The sequence below is a fragment of the Ochlerotatus camptorhynchus genome, unplaced genomic scaffold (assembly GCF_037179485.1).
Source record: "Ochlerotatus camptorhynchus isolate MF236.1 unplaced genomic scaffold, CSIRO-AGI_Acam_v1.1 ptg000077l, whole genome shotgun sequence".
NCBI classification, from domain to species: domain Eukaryota; kingdom Metazoa; phylum Arthropoda; class Insecta; order Diptera; family Culicidae; genus Ochlerotatus; species Ochlerotatus camptorhynchus.
In genome coordinates, this window is record NW_027040567.1 from 566390 (window position 1) to 591951 (window position 25562).

At 39.5% G+C, this 25562-nt stretch overlaps 1 protein-coding gene across 1 annotated transcript; it reads right to left on the bottom strand.

Moving 5' to 3' along the window:
- Positions 1-56: 56 nt before the first annotated feature.
- Positions 57-24541, bottom strand: LOC135697701 (probable galaptin lec-8). The gene is made up of 2 exons (XM_065217487.1): positions 24404-24541; positions 57-382 (listed from the first exon to the last, which is right to left on the bottom strand). Exons 1-2 carry the CDS (start codon positions 24484-24486, stop codon positions 58-60), a joined length of 408 nt encoding a protein of 135 aa, XP_065073559.1. The 5' UTR covers positions 24487-24541; the 3' UTR covers position 57.
- Positions 24542-25562: the final 1021 nt, after the last annotated feature.

Sequence of the window (25562 nt, forward strand, 5' to 3'; positions counted from 1 at the left end):
TGGCCATTTATTTCCGATGACACATCCCTGTTGCTAAACAGTATTCGAAATGTGCCCCTACTCCATCACAACGGCAAACACTTGGGCACCTTCGGTGAGGTGAATGAACCGCACCATATCGAAGGGTTGTCGGTGAGCGAAATCACTGAAGTGACGCCCATTGACCGTTATGCCATAGCTGTCTCGGTTGACCGTAATCTGGATTTCGAAGAAGGACCCCGCCGTAATCGGGCAACCACCGTCGTTTTCCTCCTGTTTCCAACCTTGTACACTACACCAGTCATTACGGGTGATGGTCTCATTCACCAGTCGAACAGCAACGTGCAGTGGGGCGTTGGAACGAGGCTCCACGTCAGCGGTCGATTGCAAAGTGATGCCGAAGCTGGAATAAAAAGAAATAAAATTTTAGAGCCCTCAGTGACACTAATAAAGTTCTTAAGGTTTGAACAGTATTTAAATATTGTAAACCGCCATAATTCCCTGGGTATTGGCATAACCTTGAGGATTGCTTAACTGCAACCAGGTCCCAGAGCTTGTCTGTATCTTTACATTTTTAAAGATACGAAAGGGATGCAATCGGCTCCGGTAACCACAGTCCAACGTTGAAACGATTGATGACTTCAATGAAACTCACCGATACGTGGACAAATCTGAATGGAACTCGAATAGAATATTCATTACTGCGTCACGATTGGATAGGATTCTGGTAGGCGCAACCGTGCGGGGATGGCTAAGGAATGCTTACTTCTGCACTACTGCTTTCACCGATCACAAGGCTTACATCGTACGGATAGTTTTACCGGACCTTGGCACATCAGCTGGTAGAGGTGTGTGGAGTCTTTCTACGAAAGTTTTGGACGAACCTGAAGCATTCCCCGAACTTGAACGAAAATGGATACACTGGGTCCGAAACAGAAGGCATTATGCAACATGGATGGATTGGTGGATTACTTTTTGTAAGCCGAAACTGATTTCCTTCCTTAAATGGAAAACATCGCTTCTCTTCAATGATTTCCGTGGAACCATGGAAATTTATCAAGCTCAGCTTTCGCACGTGGTTAATCGACTTCCTGGAAATCCGCATGAACGTTATAACATCAATCGCATCAAAGGACAAATGCTTCAACTACAGCGAAATTTCTCAACAAAGCTCCGAAGGAACAATTCATCATATATAGGTGGTGAGCAAACAGGCCTGTTTCATCTAAACGAGCGGTCAACACGCAAAGCACGGACAAGCATCAACTTGCTCGAACTTCGAGATGGTAACGTTACCATGGTTACCATGGTTACCATATGGATATAAATGAAATTCATGCTGAAGTCTCCCGTTTCTTCAATCAAAGTAGTTACTGTATGCTGCTGGTGAAACCTCTAATACTGCGAGGTTCTTGCCGACTAGAAGTATCCCAAATGATATCGAGGAAAACATATCGATCATGAGAAATGCTGAGGAGGAGGAGGTCTTCGCTGCAATTAAATCGAGCTGCTCAAAAAAATCCCCGGGCATTGACGGCTTACCCAAGGAATTTTACCTGAAATGCTGGAGGATAATTTCGAGAAAATTCACACTTGTCATAAACGACGCCTTGTCAGGTAACGCTCCCAAAAACTTTCTTGAAGGTATATTAGTTCTTGTACGGAAAAGGGGTAACAAAAAAGATATGTCCGCCTTTCGTCGTTTGACTTCAAAACCGTCTCGCGTATCCTGAAGCAGCGCATGGAAAAACTCGTTCCACTGGTGCTATCCGCTGATCAGAACTATCAGAAGTGTTCGAATGGCTCCAAAACTATCTTCGAAGTGACCACAAAAATCTGGGATAGGATATGTGAATTGAAGCATCAGAACGCGCTGCTAGTTTCCTGTGATCTGGACCACGCGTTTGATCGCGTTGATCATTCATTTCTTCAGCAAACAATGTTAAGAATGAATTTCAACCCGCCACTAGTAGAACTCATCAACTCATCAAAAAGTTCATGGAGAATTCTTTTTCGAGGATATTAGTGAATGGCCATCTAGCTCCCGAAATCCACATCCAGCGTTCGGTCCGTCAAGGAGATCCCTTGTCAATGTTACTTTTTGTGCTGTATATGCAACCTCTCTTGGATGTATTAAGGCGAGCTTTTCCTGGTGTGATAATTAATGCTTAAACTAAGGAATGTTAGTGCAAGTCTCTGAGCTGTTCACAAACTTTGGTGAAGAAGCAGGAGCAATTCTTAACCGAAGCAAAACTGTGGGTTTAATGATAGGCAACATCGACTTAACTGAAGCTACCGAGTGGCTGTCAATTGAGAACCACGTCAAGATCCTAGGTATCTTTTACTGCGAGAATACCCGAACTACCAGAGATCCCAACTGGAATTCGATCTTATCGGGTATGAAACAGCGGATTTGGGAACAAAGTCCCAGAAACTTGCCACTCACTCTAAGAGTGATACTACTAAACACGTATATGTGCTCAAAAATGTGGTACGTGGCCTCTATCGTGTACTTGCCAAAAAAACTACTAAGCTCGCATTATAACTGAGCTGAGAAAGTTCCTGTGGATGGGGCACCCTCAACAGTTCAAGATCTCCTTTCAAAATCTTACGCTTCCCAAAAACCTCTTCTATTGAATCGATTGGTGAAGTCATTGGATCAACTTACATTGCTAGCCGATTTTCTGGAAGGATCTGGTAATCCACCGAACGTCCCAAGTATACCTGCAGAATTTCAGCACGCTAGGTTGGCATTGCAGGAAATATCATATCTCTCCTTCAATCTTTTGGAGAACCTGACGGCGAGTGGTTTGTACCAACATTACCTTTCGCTGCTTCCGGATCCACCGACCTTCATCGACTCGCAGATAAATTGGAAAGCGGTCTTTAAAAACATTCACTCTAGCCTGCTTCCAGCTGAGCAACGGTCAGCGTGGTATCTCATGACACATGAGAGGATTCCCCACAACCAGCTTCTTCATCGCCAAAATCCAACAGTCGACCGATTATGTCCAGGAAAAACTGACACTATCGTTCATCGCATCTTCAAGTGCACAAGGAGTCGTAATGTCTGGTTCTATCAGAAGTCTTTATTAGCTCATCTAGACCCTAGACTTCGTCGCATGGTACCAGAAAAGTTTATGTATCCAGTCTTCTCAACATTTACAAGAGCAACAAAACAATCTTTGATTAAACAGTTAGGCAAAATGTTCCTTTATTTAGTTAATACAAATTTTGCAAATGTAGGCGTCGAAAACTTTAGAATTTTTGTAGAATGTATGTAACTTTAATATAACTGACAATCAAACATGAAGATATTATAAAAAAAATAGATGCAACCTAGTGATGCCAGTTGTGATGTAGCGGACCAAAAGTTTGTTGGAATATAACAACTAGCCAAAAATTAAATAATTGTATAGTTTAGAATTATGATTTTAATTATGAATTGTTTTTTTCTTTTTTCTAAATAATTGAGTCTAATGGCTGCCAAATATTTTTTTTTTATTTGGTTCAAAACTTTTGGAATGCGACATCACACAGGTGCTACCTTTGAATTTGGCTTGATTGAGTGGCGATTTTCTTTTCTTAGATCAAGGTGATCAAGTTTTGAAGAAGACAACGATATTAACTATCTGCACGCTGGATCAACATATAGCCATGATAGAGGGATAGAGCATCATTTTATTTTCATAAAAACAGAACCATCATAACAGATTATCAGGAAAGCCCTTTAGTATGGAAGAGAAGAAATAAAGAAGAAAATTGGAAGACCATACTTCACATGGAAATCCAGCGCAAAGCACGATGTAGAAGGCAGTGATCGATCGGCAGATCATTGGCAAGAGGTGGCTAATTACTGAAGCAAGTTTAAGTACAGCAACGACAAGGACTCGTCTAATCAGCATCATAATAATATAGCATCGCGCTATTGTCAAACTCTGTGATGGTGAAATCAACTAACAACTTCCCTTACTGTTCACCAATTTCGATCATTATTATCAGATAAATATTGATTTTATTTCATTAGTATATTATACTCTCATTATCATTGCAACTAATTCATTTAGGCATATTCAATTGATCATTTTGTCAAGCTTCTGCATTCATGTTCCATCAGATGTCACAGCTGTTGTTTGCGGTGACATCTATCGGAAACTAGACACAATCTGTTTTCCTATAATTGTTCTCAGAGGATACTGCAGTGCAAAACATGTCTGGTACCTCTATATATGCATTTAGATTATTATTCGAAGTCCCTCCTTTTTTACACATTCTGCACACAAAATAGCTCACCCCTCACAGAATTTCCCGCCGAATTTTTATGTATGGGGCGGGGTATAAAGTATCTTTTGCGCAGAATATGTAAAAAAGAAGGGACTTCTAATGTTATAGCAAATGCATATATAGAGGTACCAGACATGTTTTGAAGTGTGGCTGATTCTCTGCTTGAACGTCAAGCAGTACAGTTCGGTCTTTGCTCGCTCTGTCGAGTTGTTCTAAAGTTTCTAGTTTGTTCCAAACATTCGCAGTTTAATCGCGTCGTCAGTAGTGTCGGTCGCTTCGTGTGATGGGAAGACAGCGCTCCCGGAGCAGGCTCCGAGAGAAAACGGAGAAGAAAAACAGCGGTGAGGGTAGCTTGAGTGTACCTATTTCGAATAGGTACGCTACTCTTCCCACCGATGTAGGGAATCCCACCTCAGCCACGGTGAAGCGGTCTAAGAAGAGGAAGAAAAATCAAGGCCAGTCCGATGGTGCGAGTGGACGGGACGATGCCACCGCGACGAACGTCAGCGTCATTGGTGATTTCGGCGATGCCGTCGACAACGAAACTGCTGCCAGCCCGAGTGCAGCAAAAATGAAGCTTCCTCCACTGGTGGTGAAGCAAGTCCCACTCAACACGCTGATTGGCGATCTTTCATCGCTGGGCGTTGCAGCTGAGTTTAAGCTCGGCAGGATCGGCACCAAGGTGATGCTCCGAACCAAAGCGGAGTACGAAGTGGCCGTGAAATATCTGAAGGATACCAAGGCGGAATTCTTCACGCACGACATCCCCGGTGAGAAGCCCTTCAAGGTAGTCATCAGGGGTCTACCAAACTTCGACCCCAAGATGGTCGAAGACGAAATCAACCGGTACAAGCTAGCCCCAATCGCTGTCTTCCGAATGACAAGGAGAGATGAAAACGTGAAGACGTACCCGGATTGTCTTTTCCTGGTGCACTTCCAGAAAGGGACGGTGACGCTCAATGCGCTACAAGCCATCCGATCGATCTACTCCATCATCGTACGGTGGGAGCCATACCGTGGCGGTCATCGTGACGTAACGCAGTGTCAGAGGTGCCTCAATTTTGGACACGGTACCCGCAACTGCAACATCAAGCCACGCTGCAGCAACTGCGCTCAAGAACACGCCACTTCCAACTGTCCTGCGGATGGAGCCGTGGCGATAAAATGCGCTAACTGTGGTGGTGCACATCAAGGCTCTGACAGACAGTGCTCCAAACGCGAGGACTTCAAACGCATCCGAAAGCTGGCGTCAAGCAACAATCAACCAGGACGCAAGAAGGACAAAACCCCATCATTCAGGACGGAGGATTTTCCGCCTCTTCGTGCTCCCCAGCAAAGGCAAGCGAATTCGCGGGTGCAACCCGCCCCCCCTCAAGAAGTTTCCGGTGATTCTGCTGGTCAAAGCTCTCCATCCCCCCCTGGATTCTGGAGACAACCAACAGCGCAAAACAACAACCCCGATCTGTTCTCAGCGGATGAACTGATGGAAATTTTCGTCAACATGTCCGGTGCTCTTCGTAAGTGCCGCAATAAGCCCGAACAGATCCAAGTGCTCGGTAAGTTCATCATCCAGTATGGCGTCTAAACCGCTAACTATCGTCACCTGGAATGCTTGCTCTGTAAGAGCAAAAAAGATTGAGCTTGCCGACTTCCTCCGCAAGCACAGCATCGACGTGGGCCTTCTAACCGAGACCCATCTAAAGTCCGGCGACAGCTTCTGGTTGCCTGACCACAACATTATTCGGCTTGATCGCACCAGCTCCAGGGGGGGTGGTGTTGCGGTCGTCGTCAAGAAAGGAATAAAATACCACACTCTGTCCCATATCCGCACCTCTATCATCGAGGCCCTTGGTGTGGAGGTGGAGTCGTCGACTGGATACGTCCAGTTCATCGCCGTCTACTGCCCTCGACAGTGTGCCGCCAGCAGTGGACTAGCGGCTAAATTCAAGAAGGACCTGTCCACCATCACCCGTACCGGTTCCCGCTTCGTAGTTGGAGGAGATCTGAATGCTCGCCATGAGGCCTGGCGGAACTACCAGCAGAACCAGAACGGTCGTCTCCTGTTCGACCACTCACAGCATGGGCTGTATTCCGTTTGGTTTTCGGATGAACCAACATTCATCTCACCGGCGGGCAACCCATCGACGCTAGACCTGTTCCTGACAAATATCGGCTTGTCCAAGCCGGTAGCCTTGAACGAACTCAGCTCCGACCACCAACCGGTGGTGGCTGAACTGGGCTGCAACGTGGCTCCTGCTTCAAGCCTGCGCAAGGACTACCATCGCGTTAACTGGGCCCAGTTTGGACGCGTGGTAGACAGGCACATCATCGACAACCCGCCGCTTGACACCGTGGAGGACATCGACCGAGCGTTGGAGGGACTCCACCAAGCCATAACCGTGGCTGACGAGGCGTGCGTCCGACGAGTTCCTGTGAGGGGTAAGTTTATTGCCATTGATTCCCACACCCAACTTTTGATTCGCCTGAGAAATGTTCGTAGACGCCAGTTTCAGAGGACTGGAGATCTGGGCAAAAAACGTGAAATGGCTGATCTGAACAGACAGATTGCTTCCAGAATGGACTCACTCCGAAATGAAAGTTTCGGGCGTGTTGTCCAGAATCTGGACGACCGCTCCAGACCATTCTGGAAAGTAGCCAAGGTCCTGAAAACTCATCCCAAACCCATTCCACCTCTCAAAGTCGAAAATGATGACGATCGGCTTTTAATCACCCCACAGGAGAAAGCAAATGCGATCGGCGAGCATGTCGCTTCATCGCATTTGCTTGGCTCGAATATCCAAAGTCCGCTCGAAGATCAGGTTGCGCAATGCGTTCAAAACCTAGATGCCTCCCCTTGTGTCGTGCCTCCGGCGGATATGATTACAGTACAACAAATTTGCTCAGCGCTGAAATGCACCAAGAACATGAAGGCCCCCGGGTTTGACGGTATATTCAACTTGATCTTGAAGAGACTCAGCATGAAAGTGCAGTCTCTTCTAACCGCTATCTTCAACAGATGCTTGGCACTGCACTACTTTCCAAGTATCTGGAAGACAGCGAAAATCATACCTATCCGCAAACCCGGGAAGGACCCAACGCTAGCTTCAAGCTACAGACCAATCAGCCTCCTTTCAGCGCTGAGCAAATTGTTCGAGAAACTCATTCTCAATCGTTTGCTCAAGTTTGTCGAGGAAAATAACATTCTCCTTCCGGAACAGTTTGGGTTCAGAAAGGGGCACTCCACCAATCACCAGCTAGTGCGGGTGATGAATAACATCCGAAGTAACAAAGCTGTATCCAAGTCCACAGCCATGGCCTTGTTAGACGTTGAAAAGGCGTTTGACAATGTTTGGCATGACGGACTTGTGTACAAGCTTTGTAACTTCAACTTCCCATTACATCTGGTTAAAATCACCCGTAACTACCTTCAGCAAAGGTCGTTTAAGGTATCGTTGAATGGTTGTCTTTCCGACACGTTTTCCATCCCAGCAGGAGTGCCGCAAGGCAGTCTGCTGGGCCCCTTGCTTTACAGCATTTATACTTCCGACATTCCTCCCCTTGGAGACGGTTGCGTGTTCTTCCTGTTCGCAGATGATACCGCAATAGCCGTCAAAGGAAGGATGCCTCGCGAAATAACGAACAAACTTCAACGATGCCTTAACGCCTTTGCTGATTATGCCACCACGTGGAAAATTAAAATCAATCCCTCCAAAACACAAGCGATCATGTTCCTACATCGGCAATCGCCCAAACTGAAACCGGCTCCATCTTGTACTGTAATCATGAATGGCACAAGGGTTGAGTGGTCCGCCGAAGTAACCTATCTTGGGATGTTGATCGATGAAAAGCTCCTCTTCCGTTCGCATGTAGAGAAAACTGTAGTCAAGTGTTCTACCTTGGTTAGGTGTCTGTATCCGCTGATTTGCCGCAGATCCCGCCTCTCAAGGGTGAACAAACTGGCCGTCTACAAACAAATCATAGCACCTGCGATCCTCTACGCAGCTCCGGTGTGGGAATCATGTGCACGGACTCACAGGAACAAAATTCAGGTCGCTCAGAATAGAGTGCTGAGGATGGTTCTTGATCGTCCTTTCGACACTAGAATAACAAATTTACACGAAGAGGCAGGCATTGCCAAAATAGATTCAAAAATTAACGAAATTAAGACTAAATTTGCAGAAAAATGTAATTTATCAGAACATGCTTTGATAAGCAATTTGTATATAGTAGGTTAGGTGTACATAGTAGTTGTAGGTTAGTTGTAGTTGTAAATAGTAGTTATAAGTAGTCTCCTTTTTCCAATTCAAATCAAACCAATCCCACCAAGGTGGTCATACTTTAAAATAGGCCTGATAGGACTAGAAACTGTAAATAATAATTAAAATCTCACTGTACTAAAGTTGAAAAGACGCATCTGTGTCACTTGAAAAATTCATACATGTAAACCACACAAACACAAGAAATAAAGATCATTTAACTGAACTGTTTTGAAGTGTTAGGTACTCTATTTTGTAATCTGTGAAAGGGAAATCACAAATCGAGTGTCAACAAAATACATGGCATATTGAGAGATTGAGGTCGTGAGAGCAAATTTTCTCTCTCTAATTTGATTTTTTTGGCTCTCTGGGGACTGGTAGTAAAGCAGGTAAAATTGTATGGGGAAAAATCATTTTTAATTAATTGTAGCTTGCTTAACAATAAATTCCGGGAAAAAACTGAACGACAAAGTCCCTGATTAATTTCTTTAGGTTGTCGTTCACTTTTTTTCACCTGAATATGCACCGAAAGCGAATTATTCCCACTTCTCTCAATTTCTATATGGGGATTTTTATCACTTCCTACCAGCGGAACAGCGCCATCTCTGTGGAAAATGGTCGAACAAAATGATTAATTTTGAGTTAGCATCATTATTCACTTTGACTATATGTTTTTAGTATTACTTCTACGTGAAGTCAACGATTTACATAGTTGAAGATGCTAATTTCAAATAACAGACTGTAGTGGTAATTTTTATACGATAGATGGAGTAGATGAAAGCATAGAGTTGATAGTTCCGTTAGAGTACCAAACTCCCCCTCACCATCCCTCTCCAAAGGGGGAGTTTGGTAAAGAGAGATGAAAAAACCGATTTGTACCTTCCTTAAAAGTTGTCCTAGCTTGCTATATAATATATATAATATCTATATACAATCTTCACACTGCCGTACTCTAACGGAACTATCAACTCCATGCTTTCATCTACTCCATCTATCGTATAAAAATTACCACTACAGTATGTTATTTGAAATTAGCATCTTCAACTATCATTATTCAGTTTATCTTTCTATGTTTTTTTGAGATGTGCTATTGAAAAAAGGTGGTTGTGTTCAAGAAAAATGAAAAACAATACCAAGTCAAATTGTCCCACAGCAAAAAGTAACCGCAAGTCAGCCCCATTAGAAAAAAAATAGGAACTCATTAAATAAACTATAAAACAACGTCACAGATATGTTTTTAGGATTGCTTCTATAGAATTAAAATTGTTAGGCAACACATCACATCATGAGATTTGTCTCGAGACAGATTTTGACAATATAGTTCTTACGATGCTCAGTTTGACCGCCAATGGATATGGCTTTGAATTCTTATGTGATTTGATGAAGCGATAGATTTTGATTTAAAAGGGATTTACCACTTCCCCGGGAATACCCGGAACATGTGGTGTGGTGTGGCCAACATGGTGCTGGTCACTCATCATGACTCTTATTGATCTTATTTTTGAATTCTCATGTGAATTGATTTATAGCATAGTGGGTTTGGCACGTTTGGCTCTGGTCTTATGAAGACCCATACTCCCCGGAATATGTTCCGGCCATTGCTCTGGAACCAGCGGAACAAATCCAGAAACATACAATAACGTTCTATGCGAATATGGTATCTTTCTACTGTTCAATACTGTGCCAAACTAATGCAGCATCGTCATGGAATTGTGACTGACTTGTGGTTATTTTTTTAAATGACGTTAAATGTAATCGCCACTCAGTCAGTCCCACTCAGATTTTGGCCAAAAAATAAAAAATTCACGAAATTTTATCCAATATTTTTTGGTAAATATAGATACATTCTATCATATTGTACGTTTATTTTTAAATTTATCCCTCTAAAATAAGTGTCAAATCAGAAAACTTGTAAAATCTTTGAACGCTGTTTTCTCATTTTCAGGTTTTTACAGATGGGACTGACTTGCGATTATGGGCAGTGCATTGGGTTATTATTTTGCATGCAATGATATGGGAAAAGGGGAGACTCACGGTTCAGCATGGAGAGTGTATGGGAGCCGTTCTAGGGGTTGTTTGGGGCGTGTTATTGATTTGAGACATTATAGTTTGACGTGATCATCATGATCCACTCACGTTCTGGAATGTGACCTTGAGACTTGAGATTTGGCCTTCATAAGACCCCCTTCTGTCTCGCAGAATCAAAATCAAAATAAAAAAATCAAGTACCTTAATAGTACGTTCAGACTACAGAGTTATAACATGTTATAGCGCTATCTTGATGGTGGTTTCTGTGTTGCAATTATTTGACAACCATTATAACATGTTATAACTGCTCAGTCTGGACAGCGTTTAAACCGCCATAATTCCGCGCATTGGTAACAAAAGGAAAGACTTGTGTAAATCAAATGGTAATTTGAGTCTAATTCGTTACGAGTTCCATTGTGTATGGTATCAAAATGAGTGCTGCATAAATATGAACAATGATAAACATTTCGTTTTTGTATTGTTCTCATTGCCCATTATTAGACTCACAGGCAACAAATTTTGTCACACCAAAATATGCTCACACCTTTCCACTTGGCTCTACAGTGTATCCCGAAATTTAAATACCAACAAAACTGTGGCATGATTTATCATTAAAGCAATAGTTTCAAGCTATCTGAGATATTAAATAACAACAAAAGTGCAATCTAATTTCATTATATGCAATCAAAACACAAAATAATTATAAATAATCTTGATTTATTTAGTGGAAATCAGAATTAATTGTGAGCATACAATTTTATTTTGATTTTTTACCGTATCAGTATTGTGCGTACTCACATTTTGACAGAAGATTTATGTTTACGTTCTGTGTTTACGCTGAACTTTCGAATCAAACTGGATTTAATAGAAAGCAATAAGTAGATATTCATAAACAGCAATACATTTATTTATTTTCATTAAATTATTGAAATTTCTTAGGAAAGAAATCATGGCCGATTTTTTTTTCCTTTATTAGAGAGATTTTTAGCCTAAGGCTCAATCATGGCCGATGCAGTTATGCGGAACAGTGATTCCGAATCGTTGGAGGATCCACCTAACGATCCTTTGATCGATTACGAGGATCCGTCTCTCGATCCTTTGATCGACTACGATTTGGAGGTGCTGGAGGAAGATGAACCAGAGGGAAATAACCCGGTGGAGGAGCCTTCACCAAGTGATACTACAGAATTGGCGTAACAAAGAAATATCGCTGCACTTGCACATTTATTCGCTTTCGATCAGCAGTCGTGCTGCGTGGAATGCAGTAAAGGAAGCATTGGTCGACCCCACTGAGAAAGACAGGTCAGGTGCAGCAGTCACACACGCCGTTTTTGATTTGTCGGATGAATTGAGAGCTACTTACGGGGATCACCTTGAAGGACACGGCATGGCATGGTCATTTTGGGCCAACACAATACTAAATGCACCGGCTCATCTAAGAGAGTCAATGAAAGATTATCCTCCACAACATTTGGCCCATCTGTTTCAAGCAAAAGAGGGCCCACGTGTTAGTGCGATGCGCAGAGAACTCACTGTGGCTCACAGTGTTAACAGAAGCTATCATCATGAAGAGCTCTCTTCCATCCATCAAGCCTACAATGTCGTGGAATCAGACGTGAACAATGTGATGGTATCAATGAGGACTTTGAAGAGCTGTTTGGAAGCTTTGGAAATTCGAGATAGGCTTAGCGAGTCACTCATCAGTGCAATGGAGACATCTGTAAACGTCCAAGAGGAGTTTAGTTTAGTTGGGAGTGTCTTTGAGTTGTCAGATAACCGATATCGAAGACATTGATCATGTATAATGTTTTGATTTACGATTTATTGTTTTTAATTTCAAGCTGTTTTTACAATAATAAACTTAAAAAGGCATATGTATAAAACCGAGAATAAAAAAAATCAAATGAATGAAAAAAGTCACACAGTTTCTTCACAAACCAAATCGATCAAATTTTCAGGAGCAGCAATTGTGGGATCAAATTTACCTTCATGTATGTAACCACACTTGTGGAATACTTTGTCCGTTTTGTATTTAGAGAAAGACATCATAATTTCAGCAAAAGTCATTTTCAAATCCTTCGATGTGTTTTCTTGATAAACCTTTTGCATTCTCTTCTTTACCAAACCAAACACAATCTCTATAGGATTGTAAAATGGACAGTATGCTGGTAGAAAAACAGCAAATACACCCAAAGAGCGAAGGTACGAGATTATTTTGTCATCACAATGAATCCGGGCGCCATCAAGGATCCATACTGAGTGGAAACCCTGATACGTCTCTACTTTTCCACTTCTCAAAGCAAATTGCTTGCAGTGTTGGAAGAAATTAAGTCTAGTAAATGTTCCTTCAGTAAAGGAGCATTCCAACATACCCTCTTGGCCAATCACACGAAACTCGGGGCTTGCGAATGAACTCACCCCGGCAAATTAGTTTCGTTCCTTTAGCTGAGTAGCCACGGTTTCGGAGCATGCCACGACTGTCAAAAGATACCTCATCTAGGAAAACTAGATTAAGATAGTCCCAATTTAAGTCGCTTAGCTCCTTCCAAAACCTATAGATGTCTTTCTGCTGCATTTCCCAAGTAACAATTTAAGTTTTATGAGGGTTCTGTAGATCATGATTTAGACTAGTAGAATGCTATAAAACCTCGATAAAACCTGCAATGTTACTTGGGTTGTATGGCCCTTCTCTCTATCCGTTACCATGTTAGTCCCTCGCTGTGAAGTATACGACATACGGAGGCCGCAGATATCTTCATTTTAAAATGCTCTTCAATGCAGTCTTGGCCTCATCCAAATAGAGCAATGGATGCTTCTTGTATAAATCTACCAGCCATTGCCGCTTTTCTTCTCCGAACTTCCGAGCAATTGCTCTTGCCAGTTTTCGATTGAAGCAACCATTTCTCTCGTAACTGGAGATGCAATTTGATATTGTACTTTTATGTTTGGCGTAGAGTACCGATAACTTAGCTCTTGAGAGCCCAAGAAAATAGTAGCCATACAGAGCATGATAAACCGTATTCATCGATGTTCTCCGGTGTTGAACTGCTTCAATAATTCCAGCCATTCTTCTTCAATTAATGATCTGAAAATAATTCGATTTTTATAAAACAGTTGAATAAAAATTAGAATAAAAACGAGGTGAATGAAAAGTTTAATTGTATTTACCAGCTTTGATTTTGTAGTTCAAAAGAATCAACAACAGAGGTAACAAAGAAGTTTGTTTGTAAACAAGTCGAGTGTGAAGATATTTGACGTTTTCAAAAAATTATCCAATAATCTAAAAACCAGTGCAACACACAATAGTGAAAAAATATTGCAAAGGTGCATCTTTACAGATGCCATTTTACTTCTGTGGCCTTGTGATATGCTAAAAATGCGCGTAGCAAACAAAAGTGTTTTCGTGATTTTTTTTATAACATAGTACTGTGGAGAACTACTTCAGCCTAATCGCCCATTTTGGGCCTATAAAGCAGAAAACTTCAAATAAATCCATGATTTCAGAGTTAACAAGTCAATTATGCGTTTGGTACGACACTTTAGTTAATAAGCTACGGAACGAAGTCAATGAGAACGCGTGATATGAAATTTTTCACCCATTATTCCTAAAAACAAAAGAAGCGCTCCGACCGAATCAATTTTTGTCTTCATTCGATAGGCCGAAGTGAATTCATTGGTGTTCCAATGGCGTTTCAATGCGTTAGGCCGAGTTTAGAATCCGTAGGCCGAGTTTGGCGTCAAGAAGCAATGTTAGACTTTTGACAATATCCTCAACGATTAGTTTATCTTTATCAAATCTTACGGTACATACGGAAAGGTAAATAAATTTGGAAGCCATCAGTTTTAACAACATTCCATTCATTCCGATCATAATTCAAAGAGAATATAAGAGAATTTCTACACTGTTATAAAGACAATTCAAGGCACTCTCAGACATAAAGTCGAATTTATTCAAAGAACTCTATCAGGGGAAATTCTTTTGAAAGAAATACTTGAACTTAAAGATAATCCTGTTAAACTTGGTAAAGCTTCTCTGGAACTTTATATACAACAAGTTGAAATTTAAATTGTTACCCATAACTGAACAGTCTCGAATTCTCATGTCATATATTTATTTCGTTACAATAAATATAAGAACCTTATTGTAACTAAAATCAAACACTTCATGAATAAGTAGCTTTTGGTTGCATATATAGTTAATCTACTGATTGGTTTAAGGTAAATTTGAATCCAGATCTCTAAAATCACACCAAGTTCATGTACCTGATGAGTTTAAATTTTTATTCTTGTCAATGTCCACAAAATTTAACCCTTGGATCATTTTCGTCAATGTCCTAGAACCCTAGTTTTGTAGTTAACTCTGAGTAAAATTCCAACGCAACCTTGAATAGGATTCAATACAAATTTTAATGAAAATTCATAACAGCTTTTGACGTTAATTCTTAATGAATTATGAGAAAATTTGAACGAGAAGGAGGAATACACCATTCTGAGGCGAACTTCAAGATAATACATAAGAGATATCTAACGACATTCTGAGGATAATTTAAAGAATATTCTGGTGCAAAAGGAACAACGATACCAGATATACAGACTTTTGTACACGATAAAGGTGGACACTATCTTTTTTGAACCCTTGTAACTTTAATTATAATAACGATTTTTCTAATCTCATTAGATATAAAAATAGTTACAAATATTAACTAGTTATTGCATTAATTATAGCTTCACGAAATACTTGATATGATATTTTTTGAATAAAAAAGTGTGACCACTTTTTTCGTGTACAGAAGTCTGAATATATGGCATCGTTGAAAAGGAATCTGGGACATATTTCCATGTAAGTTTTCGGAGAATTCATAGAGGGTATATTATGGAGGATTACAATTAAATATGCGTAAATTTTTTTTCGAACCTCAAATGAATTCGGTTAAAAATTCCAAGAGTGTTCTGACAAGTTTTGTGGAGAAATCTAAGAAGAACTGCAAGTTATTTTCTAGATGAGAATTTAAAAGTTGTGAGTTTAATTCCAATGAATGAGGCAATATTCAACGATAATTCCAAAATATATTCAATGAGGATAATTCTAACGGATTTCTTAGGAATATCCTTAGAAAATTCTGAGCTAAATTTCAAGTGGATTTCGAGGAGTATTCTAAGGATATTCCGGTGTTTTTTTTCAGATAATTCAAAGGAGAATCCCAGCAGCATTTCGAAGATTTTTTGGGATTTCCTAGCAGAACTAAAAATATATTCCTAAGATAATTTCATGGGAATTTCAGGATAATATTAGGTAGATTCTGATGATTCTGAGATTCTGACGAATTTCTCCAAGTGAATTTTCAGGAGAATTCTTCAGGCAATTCCTAGCAAGAATTATTAATAATGTAATGAGGATTGCAAAGTGAATTAAAATAGTTTTCTCAAATATGTTGTATGTTGAAATATGTTGTAATATTTTTTTTTAAAATCATATTTTTCCTGCAGTCAACAATACCTATCAGAATTTCTAGCTCAATTTAAAATATTTCCATTATACATTTGGATTGTATATTTGAAAAATGCGTGAAATTAGGATCATAGGTTAATGAAACTATAGTACTTTATGGTAGAAACATTCGGAAAAAACCTGGAAAACTCTTGGAATTTTATTAAGAAAAATGAGTAGACCATAAGCTATAATAAATATCAACAATATAAAAAATCGTCGGGAATCTGGAATTCTTTTCCATCGTTTTATTTTTAGTTCCCACTATATAGTACTTTATTTTTCCCACGGTAGAACAGGGGATCTATAGGTTTTGGTCCGTCTTACGATTGTCATTACAGCATAAATTAGTCAGCATTGATTTAAGTTTCTCTTGTGCACAATATTCACCTTTATATATTTATCTCACAAGTTTCTAGAAGGTTTATCAAAAAAAAATCACTTCGGAACTAATAAATTGAGCTTGATAACTTCAAAAGTGTCTTAGTCCTATGATATGTAAATTTCCCCCATCTTGCAGTTCTTTTGTAGAATCATTTTCCTAATGTCTTGTTGTTAGAGGTATCGCAAATTAATCGAAGACCATACCCCAATCTAGTATTTTAAAATACAATTGGCAACAGAATTTAAAGATTAAAAAGCAAACAATCTGGAATTTATTAAAACTAAATCCAAAATATATCATGTTGCAAAGTGCAAAAGCTTGAAAATAATCGAAGAATATTAACAAATCTCCAAAGACAAGACTAAGAGATCACAAAACAAATGGTTCACATGGTACTTGTTTTCCTTTCTTTAGTCTGACACCTCTCAAGTTAAAATATATTGAAAGCTTTGTCAGTCTGTCAAATGTCAAATGATCCAAAACCCCTTCGAGGATCTTGTGAATTGAAGTTCAAGGATTTTATGAATTCCTGGTATCTTGCATAAACAATTCCGATCACTCGAAATTTGACTCATTATGTCTTATTCTATTTTTTACCAGTTTAAAATAGCTTAAAGGTTGAACACGAAAAAATGCAGATGCATTCAAAATGTTGCTATAAAGGCATTTTTTTTTTCAACATTTCTTAATCAAGCTAAGAGTGTATAGAATCACAGTAGGCATTGGTTATCAGGATAAGTTAATTTGGTTTCACCGGAACAAGAACGTCGCAATTCGATCCTGCGCGCTCAAAATGAAAATCCCGGTATATCCACTTCTGGCAGTTTTCGATCAAATTTCTGGGCAGAAATTTCATAACTCGGTAGACCGAAAGAGTGACCCGCCAGAATGTAAAATCAAAAAGAAATTAAAATTCCCCAAAAAGTTCCTTGTCTGGCAAGCAATCTGCAGTTGTGGGATCAAAAGCGAAACCGGGACCATGAACCAGCAAATTTACCAGGAGGAGTGCCTAAGGAAAAGAATACTGCCTTTTCTGGAGCAGCATGAGGTGGATTGCCTATTTGACCGGACTCTACTACCAAACAGTGGTACAGCGAAAATGGTGTCACAGTTGTTCCCAAGGAGATGAATCCGCCCAATACTCTCCGGAACTAAGGCCAATTGAATAATACTGGTCAATTGTGAAGCACATACTGATGAAAAAGGGTGGAGCTGCAATTGGCCTGAAAGATTTCAAGCGGAAATGGAATTTGGCAGCCAAACAAGTTGGAACAGGGCTCGTGCAAAATATGATGGGCCTTGTACATGGTAAGAAGGAAGACTGAAACAATGGTCTTACAATGAGCATAATACTTACAAATGTATAGCTGCTACATTAAACTATGGAAAATAAATAAATAATAACAAGATTTTCGTGTCTGGATTTTTTCGTGTTCAACCTTTATAATGGCGCTTGCCAACAGTCGACTTAATGACTCATTCAGCCTTGTTCGGCCCAGTAGAATGAATAGCAACTTCTGTTGTAGAAGAATTATCCTTTTATCAGTAATTCAAAAATTAGATCTGCGTATCTACATATCATTTGTGTGAAATATTTTAAAACGCTAAAGGGTGATACGGTCAAAATTTGGTCAAGGGAAAACGCGTGTAAATCGGTGAAATCGTTTATTTAAAAAATCAAATTAAATTTATTTTTCAAGTTCAATTAGTATAAAATTCAGGAAAAATATTCAGTTAGGCTTCCGCTTTTCCAAATCCGAATTGCCGGGCCTTACGCTTGACCCCTGCCATCAGATTTTGTACAGCCACCTTGTCCACCTTCTTCACCGCAGAAAGCCAGTTTGCCTTGAACTGCTGCTCGCTCTTAGCAGTTTTTTGGTCTTCTTTAGGTTCCGCTTGACAATAGCCCAGTATTTCTCAATTGGGCGGAGCTCTGGCGTGTTGGGAAGGTTCTTGTCCTTGGGAACCACCTGCACGTTGTTGGCGGCGTACCACTCCATGGCCTTTTTACCGTAATGGCAAGATGCCAAATCCGGCCAAAACAGTACGGAACAACCGTGTTTCTTCAGGAAAGGCAGCAGACGTTTATTCAAACACTCTTTCACGTAAATTTCTTGGTTGACAGTCCCGGAAGCTATGAAAATGCTGCTTTTCAAGCCACAGGTACAGATGGCTTGCCAAACCAGATATTTCTTTGCGAACTTTGACAGTTTCATGTGCTTGAAAACATCTGCTACCTTTCCCCTTCCTTTTGCCGTATAAAACTCCTGTCCCGGAAGCTGCTTGTAGTCGGCTTTGACGTAGGTTTCGTCGTCCATTACCACGCAGTCAAACTTCGTCAGCATCGTCGTGTACAGCCTCCGGGATCGCGCTTTGGCCGTTGTATTTTGTTTATCATCGCGATTTGGAGTCACTACCTTCTTGTAAGTCGATAGTCCGGCTCGTTTTTTGGCTCGATGCACGGTTGTAGACGATACACCCAGCTTATTTGCGGCATCTCGGAGAGAGAGGTTAGGGTTTCGCTTGAAACTACCGGCAACTCTCTTTGTCGTCTCAGCGGCTTCCGGTTTTCGATTTCCCCCCGATCCAGACTTCCTGGCTGTCGACAAACGTTCCCCAAACACTTTAATTACATTTGTAACGGTTGATTTGGCAACTTTTAGCGATTTTGCCAACTTTGCGTGCGAGTAGCTCGGATTTTCGCGATGCGCGAGCAAAATTTTGATACGCTGCTCTTCTTGCTTGGACGGCATTTTGACAACTGAAGAGTGAATTCCAAAATCAAAATAGGAGTAACATTCTACACACACACACCTTCAAAATGAGGGGTGTTCAGGTTTTTTAAATGCAAAATTGAAAGAAATGCGTTAAGTTGATATTGACCAAATTTTGACCGTATCACCCTTTATCTCGACGCTTCATTCCTCATTTCGGAAATAGTTCTAATAATTAGGCAATATCTTCTTAATAGGTAACTTAGCAAACACAGAGCACCTTCGTGATGCAAGATCATCATAGTTCATATCTAAAAAGCGTGACGTGTTAGAGAATAGATTTATTCTAGACTTTAATTCAGGAGACCATAAAAATTTCAAATATGATAAAATATCTCTGTTATTAAAAGTCGTGTTACACAATTTTGTTAGTTTTTAATCTAGTTGTGCAAGATCTTGCAATATAAACTTTTGACGAATGCGTACAGATAAGAAATCGATGCCTACCTTTTTTGGATGACTGACAAATCAATTAGCATGATTCTATTTCTGAACGTTTTCTGACAATGTTTAAGTCACATTTTGGTAACTTTTTAAAATGATTTTGGTCTTTTTAAGCCACTTTTTTAAATGATTTTAGTCACTATGTTATTGCTTAACACTGCTGCCCTGCGACTGCTAAGAGCGAACTGAATTTAGGAGCTTATTAGAGCAATTTCTAAAACTTAAAGGATGTTCCAAGAACTTTAGGGAATATCCGGTAATATCAGGTTAGTTCCGAGAACTACAAAAAAGTTCAGAACTTTGAGATCTTTAAGGGCAAATTATGAAAACTACAAGACAGTTAAATGAATTTCAGGAAAATGTCGTGAACTAAGATTTAATTTACTAACAGAGAAATTTGCAACAGTTTTATTAGAAAACTTCAGGATTTTTGTAATTGTGGAAACGTTAGGAAAGTTCAGAAAATAAATGCAGGAACTTTACAGATTTTTTAAGAACATCGCCCATAAAACTTTAAATAAGTCGTCAGGAAAATTGGGGGTCTTTCAATGAAGAACTTTTGAAGTTTCCATTTACATCTCAAAAAAATGCGGTAACCTTCAAGAACGAGACTTTCTTGAAATTTCTAAGAATTCAAAGATACATCAGAAGGAAGTTTCGAAAACGTCAAGAACGTGCAGAACAACAGGAAAATTTTAAAATTATTCAGATAAGTTCCGATAGCTGCAAGGGCATTTCGATAGATTTTGCTAAAATTTCTAGAAATTCAATGAAGATCAAAGAGCTTATGGGCAATTCCATTTTATAGTTGGAGATGCCTAACTTCAATATCAGACTTAAAGTGAACATTTTATACAATAGATGAGGAGATGAAAGTATATAATTGATGGTTCCGTTATAGTACGACAGTGTGAAAATTGTATATAGATAGCAGAGAGCGAGCAAAGGACAATTTTTGAGGAAGGTACGACTCGGATCGAGCATTCCCTTTACCAAACTCATTCGTAGACCTCTGGCAAATAGAATGATCGCCGATTCGCTCATGTACCTCCAATGTGCGGAAACGGGTCTATCGATTGTTACATACTCAAGTCGTCATCGGACGTAAGCATAAGAGATGGTCGGGTACGGGTATGCAAATAAATAAATGTTCTGGTTCGAGTCGGGTACGGGTAACAACAAACGTGGAATAGTTGAGTACGGGTATTTCTAGCATCTTATCCAACTAAGAAAGTAATGATTGTGAGCATCAAGACGAACTTTTTGGCGCATTTCTTCAACATACAACATATATTTGTCATGTCCCTTCACAAGAAAACAGAAACCATACAAATAAATATATGTGTTCAATGAACTGTAGATGATCAAGTACGTTTACCCAAAACTCAACCCGTACCCGACGGGTACGGGTATTCATAAAAACTAACTTACAAGTTCGGGTCGGGTACGGGTATTTAAAAAAATCACATTTCGGTTTCAGTTCGGGTACGGGTTCTTGAAAATTGTATGAATTGGGTACGGGTCGGGAGCGGGTATTCAGAATTACATACCCAACTATCTATAGCTTTCCTCTACTGTGCTCCCGTTATCGTCAACTTAACGATCTCAAGGAGACACGGGTAGCAAACACCTCCCGTACCCGTGTCTCCCAAAAAAGATCAAAGAACTTCAATCGATGTGCAACGGAATCATTTGTGTGCCGAATCAACTCTCAGCTTCATTTTTACAGTCTCGCAGTATCAAATAAGCTTGTAAAATCAAGATCAAGCATAATATTTTGTTCCTATATCAGGCGTGATATTGAGAGCGCATTTTATCACCTTTTTATTTAATGTTTTGCAATTTACACAGGTGTCTAGAATGCACCAAAGATATATCCGCAATGCAATTAAAAATGTTATGCCTGCAATAATATCTTATCACTGATGGATGCTTTAATCCGGAAGATAGCCGCCGATAGCAGCACCTTTTCAATCAGGCATACGTTCTGAACCTACGATAAGCCGCCCCACCACATTATCGATACTGATACTCATTACTTCCAGGCAGGGGAAGATGGGGTTATATGAAACATGTTCCATTGCTATAGCTGTTAAGATTACGAATTTACACCTTTTTATGCATTCTTAAACCGATTATGGTCAAAACATGTGTCATATTTTTTTTTTTCTTATTGAATAATTATTATTCCAGAAACATTTCAACCTATAGTGATTTTTTATTAACTGCTTTATTTACTTGATCAACTATGGGATATTTTGTGCGGTAGCAAAAGAATGATTTGCCTTTTCCGATCTTATAGTTATATTTATAACATGAAGAATAAGATGTTTCTTATTATTCCACATTTGAAACTGTTTATGGTAATAAGAAACAGGCAATTAAATTAAGCATATGTTTTTTTTTTTATGAAAGAAAATGTTCTTAAGTAAGTGAGTGAAATTTTTCACCGTTATTTCTATTGAAGTATTTCATAAAATCAAAGACAAACAGACGAAACTCTTTACACTATTTTCTTAAAATGGATCCTCACGGAACTTACTACCGACATCTCGCGAGCTATTCGCGGAAAAAAGTTTGCTTGCCAAGTTTCAAATAATGCTGCATCTTCTTCTTCATATTAGCTTATTGCGTGCTCTCAACTTAGTGTTCTAAATGCACTTTCACAGTTATTAATTGAGAGCTTTCGATGCCAATACCAATGCATGAATTTGTATATTGTGTGGCAAGCCCAATGATACTCTATTCCCAGGGAGGTCGAGAAAATTTCCAACCCGAAAGATTCCCTCGACCGGACCGGGAATCGAACCCGCCGCCTCCGGCTTGGTAATACCGTGCCTTTACTGACTAGGCGATGAGGCCCCTTAAATAATGTTGCATACAAGTTCTATAGAATGTATAGAAATGTCAAAGTGATCCGGTGCCGGCGTTGTAGTGAGGGATTTGCGCAGCCAATAATATTTATTCTGAACGTTAAATACGTGTGTAATGATCGTGGATAAATACTTACGTCTGTTTATCTGTGATAAAATTTTAACAGTTCCTGTACTTATCCAGTGGTTGATCTATTTACAACTTTTTTTAGTTGGTTGCCAAGACCTAAGTCATTTGAAGATGCCTCATACCTATAAAAGTCAAATTACAAGGGCCATATGGGGTAAGATGGCATAAGATACACCCCCGGGCCAAGATGACTTTTTGCAAATTTTGAATACATTTTCAATAGAATTTCGTGGATTTATCTTGCAGCATTGCTATTTCATACAGCAATGGTTCTTAACAGATCCTCGAAAAAAAGGCGAAGAAGGTAACAGCAAAAACTCATCTTGCCATTATGTCCATATTCAAATGGGGTTGGCTGCAGCTGCAGTGAAAATCGTTATGAAATTGAGAGACTCAGCAGCTCGATTCCATGTACAATTAGGAAAGGTTTGTTGATGAATTTATGTTTTTGGTTCGTTCGTTCATTTTTACTACTATAGTTTTGATTAATTTTATAGTGATTAAGACTTAAACTTAATTATATATCCCTTATCGTGTTTCTGCATACGTCAGATGGCGACTTGAGTGTGATACAATCGATAGAACTGTTTCCGCACATGGAAGGTACGAGAGCAAATCGGCAATGATCTTTTCTGCCAGTGGCGACGGGGGGAGATTCCCCTCACCATCCCTTCCCAACAGGGTAGTTTGGGGTCGCTAGAACTATTCCACAGCCACAGTCAGTAATAAGCAAAAGGCGGACGCACATCTTTTGCCTGTAGACTTGAAGACATACTTCAAGTCTCCGCGTACATCGTACGGGTTAGGCAAAAGGTGTGCGTTTGACTTTATACTGTCGCATTAATGGCCCTGCGCTCATTTTCAACTTCTATACAGTCTTCATACTGCCGTACTCTAACGGAACTATCCACCTACCCTCTTATAAAGATCATTATCTAGCTAATAAATTATCACACTAAAGCTTCATGTTAGCATTTCCAACCAACTCTGAATATCGCTAACTTCGCGTATGAAGTAACAAAAAAACACTTTGAACGAGGGGAGTTTGGTAAAGGAGATGATCAACCCGATTCGTGCCTTCCTCATAATTGACCGTTGCTCGCTTTCTACTCTCTATATACAATTTTCACACTGCCGTGTTCTACCGGAACTATCAACTCTATACTTTGATATCCTCATCTATTAGAGGTATTAGCTATAATCTATTAGATTAGTTGAAGATGAACATTTTTTTTTCAAAATGCAAACATTCTGCACACATATGTTTACGATCATTAATTATTAAAATTCAGTGAGTTGTAAAATTTGGGTGTTTTTTATTACCCCATCTTCCCCTATAGCCTGCTTCTAAATGTTCTACATATGTTCATTAGTTGTTAATTGGAAACTTTCTATGTCTGTAGCATTTTTCCAACCGTATTTTGAATGGCAAAAGCATAAAGATGTTCTATGCCCAGGGAAGTAAAAAAAAATCCTAACCGGAAAATTCCTGAACCAAATTGGGAATTTAGCCCACCGCTTCCAGAACTGTACCCCATACCTTCACTTACTTGAGCAAAGGCGGTCCTGAAGAAAGATATCATGAGACGTAATAATCAATTCAGCCTACCTATATCAGTGTGATTTTTTATCGAACTTTTTATCCAAAAAGAAAAAGAGTTGTAATAAGGACCGAACATAAAAAGTATCAGGTAAATGTTACATTTTAAGTTGTGCCAATCTTGCTCAAACCTGACGACAATCTTTATATAGTTGCACTTACGCATTCGATTCCATTTGTCCACGAATAGTCACCCTACGACCCACATCGAATTGGAATGGGATATAAATTGCTGGATGTACCATTGTTAACCTGCTTCACTCGTAACGCTTCTCTTAAGTAAATCCTGCTGTGCACTCTTGAAACTCGCGAACAGAACTGAAATCGACTTACGACGGGCAATAATTTTATCAATTAGAAAACTCACTTTTAAAGGATTAGGCAGGTGTATGGTTGATTATATTACTGTTGTCCTACTTGTGTAGTGAGATTCATTTTGAAAGCATTATGCCCAGATCGAGGAGTTCTGCATTGTTGCATTTTATGACCTTACTTATCTTTTATGATAAGATGTTTAGATTTATGTTACGTTACGATTTTTGTGTCAAATCGTTAAAAATATAAACGGAACCTAAAGAATTGTTAATAGCGGTTTCGGCCGAATTGAATTCAGAAGTCTTGTGTAAGTTTTCAAAAGGTTCTAAGTAACAAATGTAAACAAATCAAACTATTGCTCTTCTATCATTGTATGTGATACAAAACCGCCCATACAAATTTACTATCATTTATTTAAGATAATCATAGGTAAAAAAATGGCCCAATGTACAGTTGTAAATGATGGGTACGTTATTGTTACTTCGAAAATTTGGACTGCCTAATATGATTGGTTCTAATGGCGTTCACTAGGGTTAACTACCCCATTTCCGGCCTATTAAGCACAACCCGCATTTAGTCTTTCTTAAACTAGCGCAGCTTAGCACCAAACGGAATGTTATTATTACTGATGGCTTCCAAATTTATTTACCTTTCCGAACGTACCGTAAGATTTGATAATGAGAATCAAATTGTTGAGATATTGTTAAAAGTCTAACACTACTTCTTGACGCCAAACTCGGCCTACGCATTCTAAACTCGGCATAATGCATTGAAACGCCAATGAATTCACTTCGGCCTATCGGATGAGGATGAAAATTGATTCGGTCGGGGAGCGCTTCTTTTGTTTTTTGGGAATTATGGGTGCAAACCTTCATATCACGCGTTCTCATTGACTTCGTTCGGTAGCTTATTAACTAAAGTATCGTACCAAACGCATAATTGACTTGTTAACTCTGAAATCATGGGTTTATTTGAAGTTTTCTGCTCGAGCGCCGAAGTAGTTCTC

What these genes read in the sequence shown, in the direction of transcription:
- LOC135697701 (XM_065217487.1), bottom strand. Translation starts at nt 24,486, where the DNA reads ATGGTACATCCAGCAATTTATATCCCATTCCAATTCGATGTGGGTCGT. An exon ending in GGACAAATGGAATCGAATGC is followed by an intron (nt 383 to 24,403) that starts GTAAGTGCAACT and finishes TTTTTATTCCAG; the next exon opens with CTTCGGCATCACTTTGCAAT.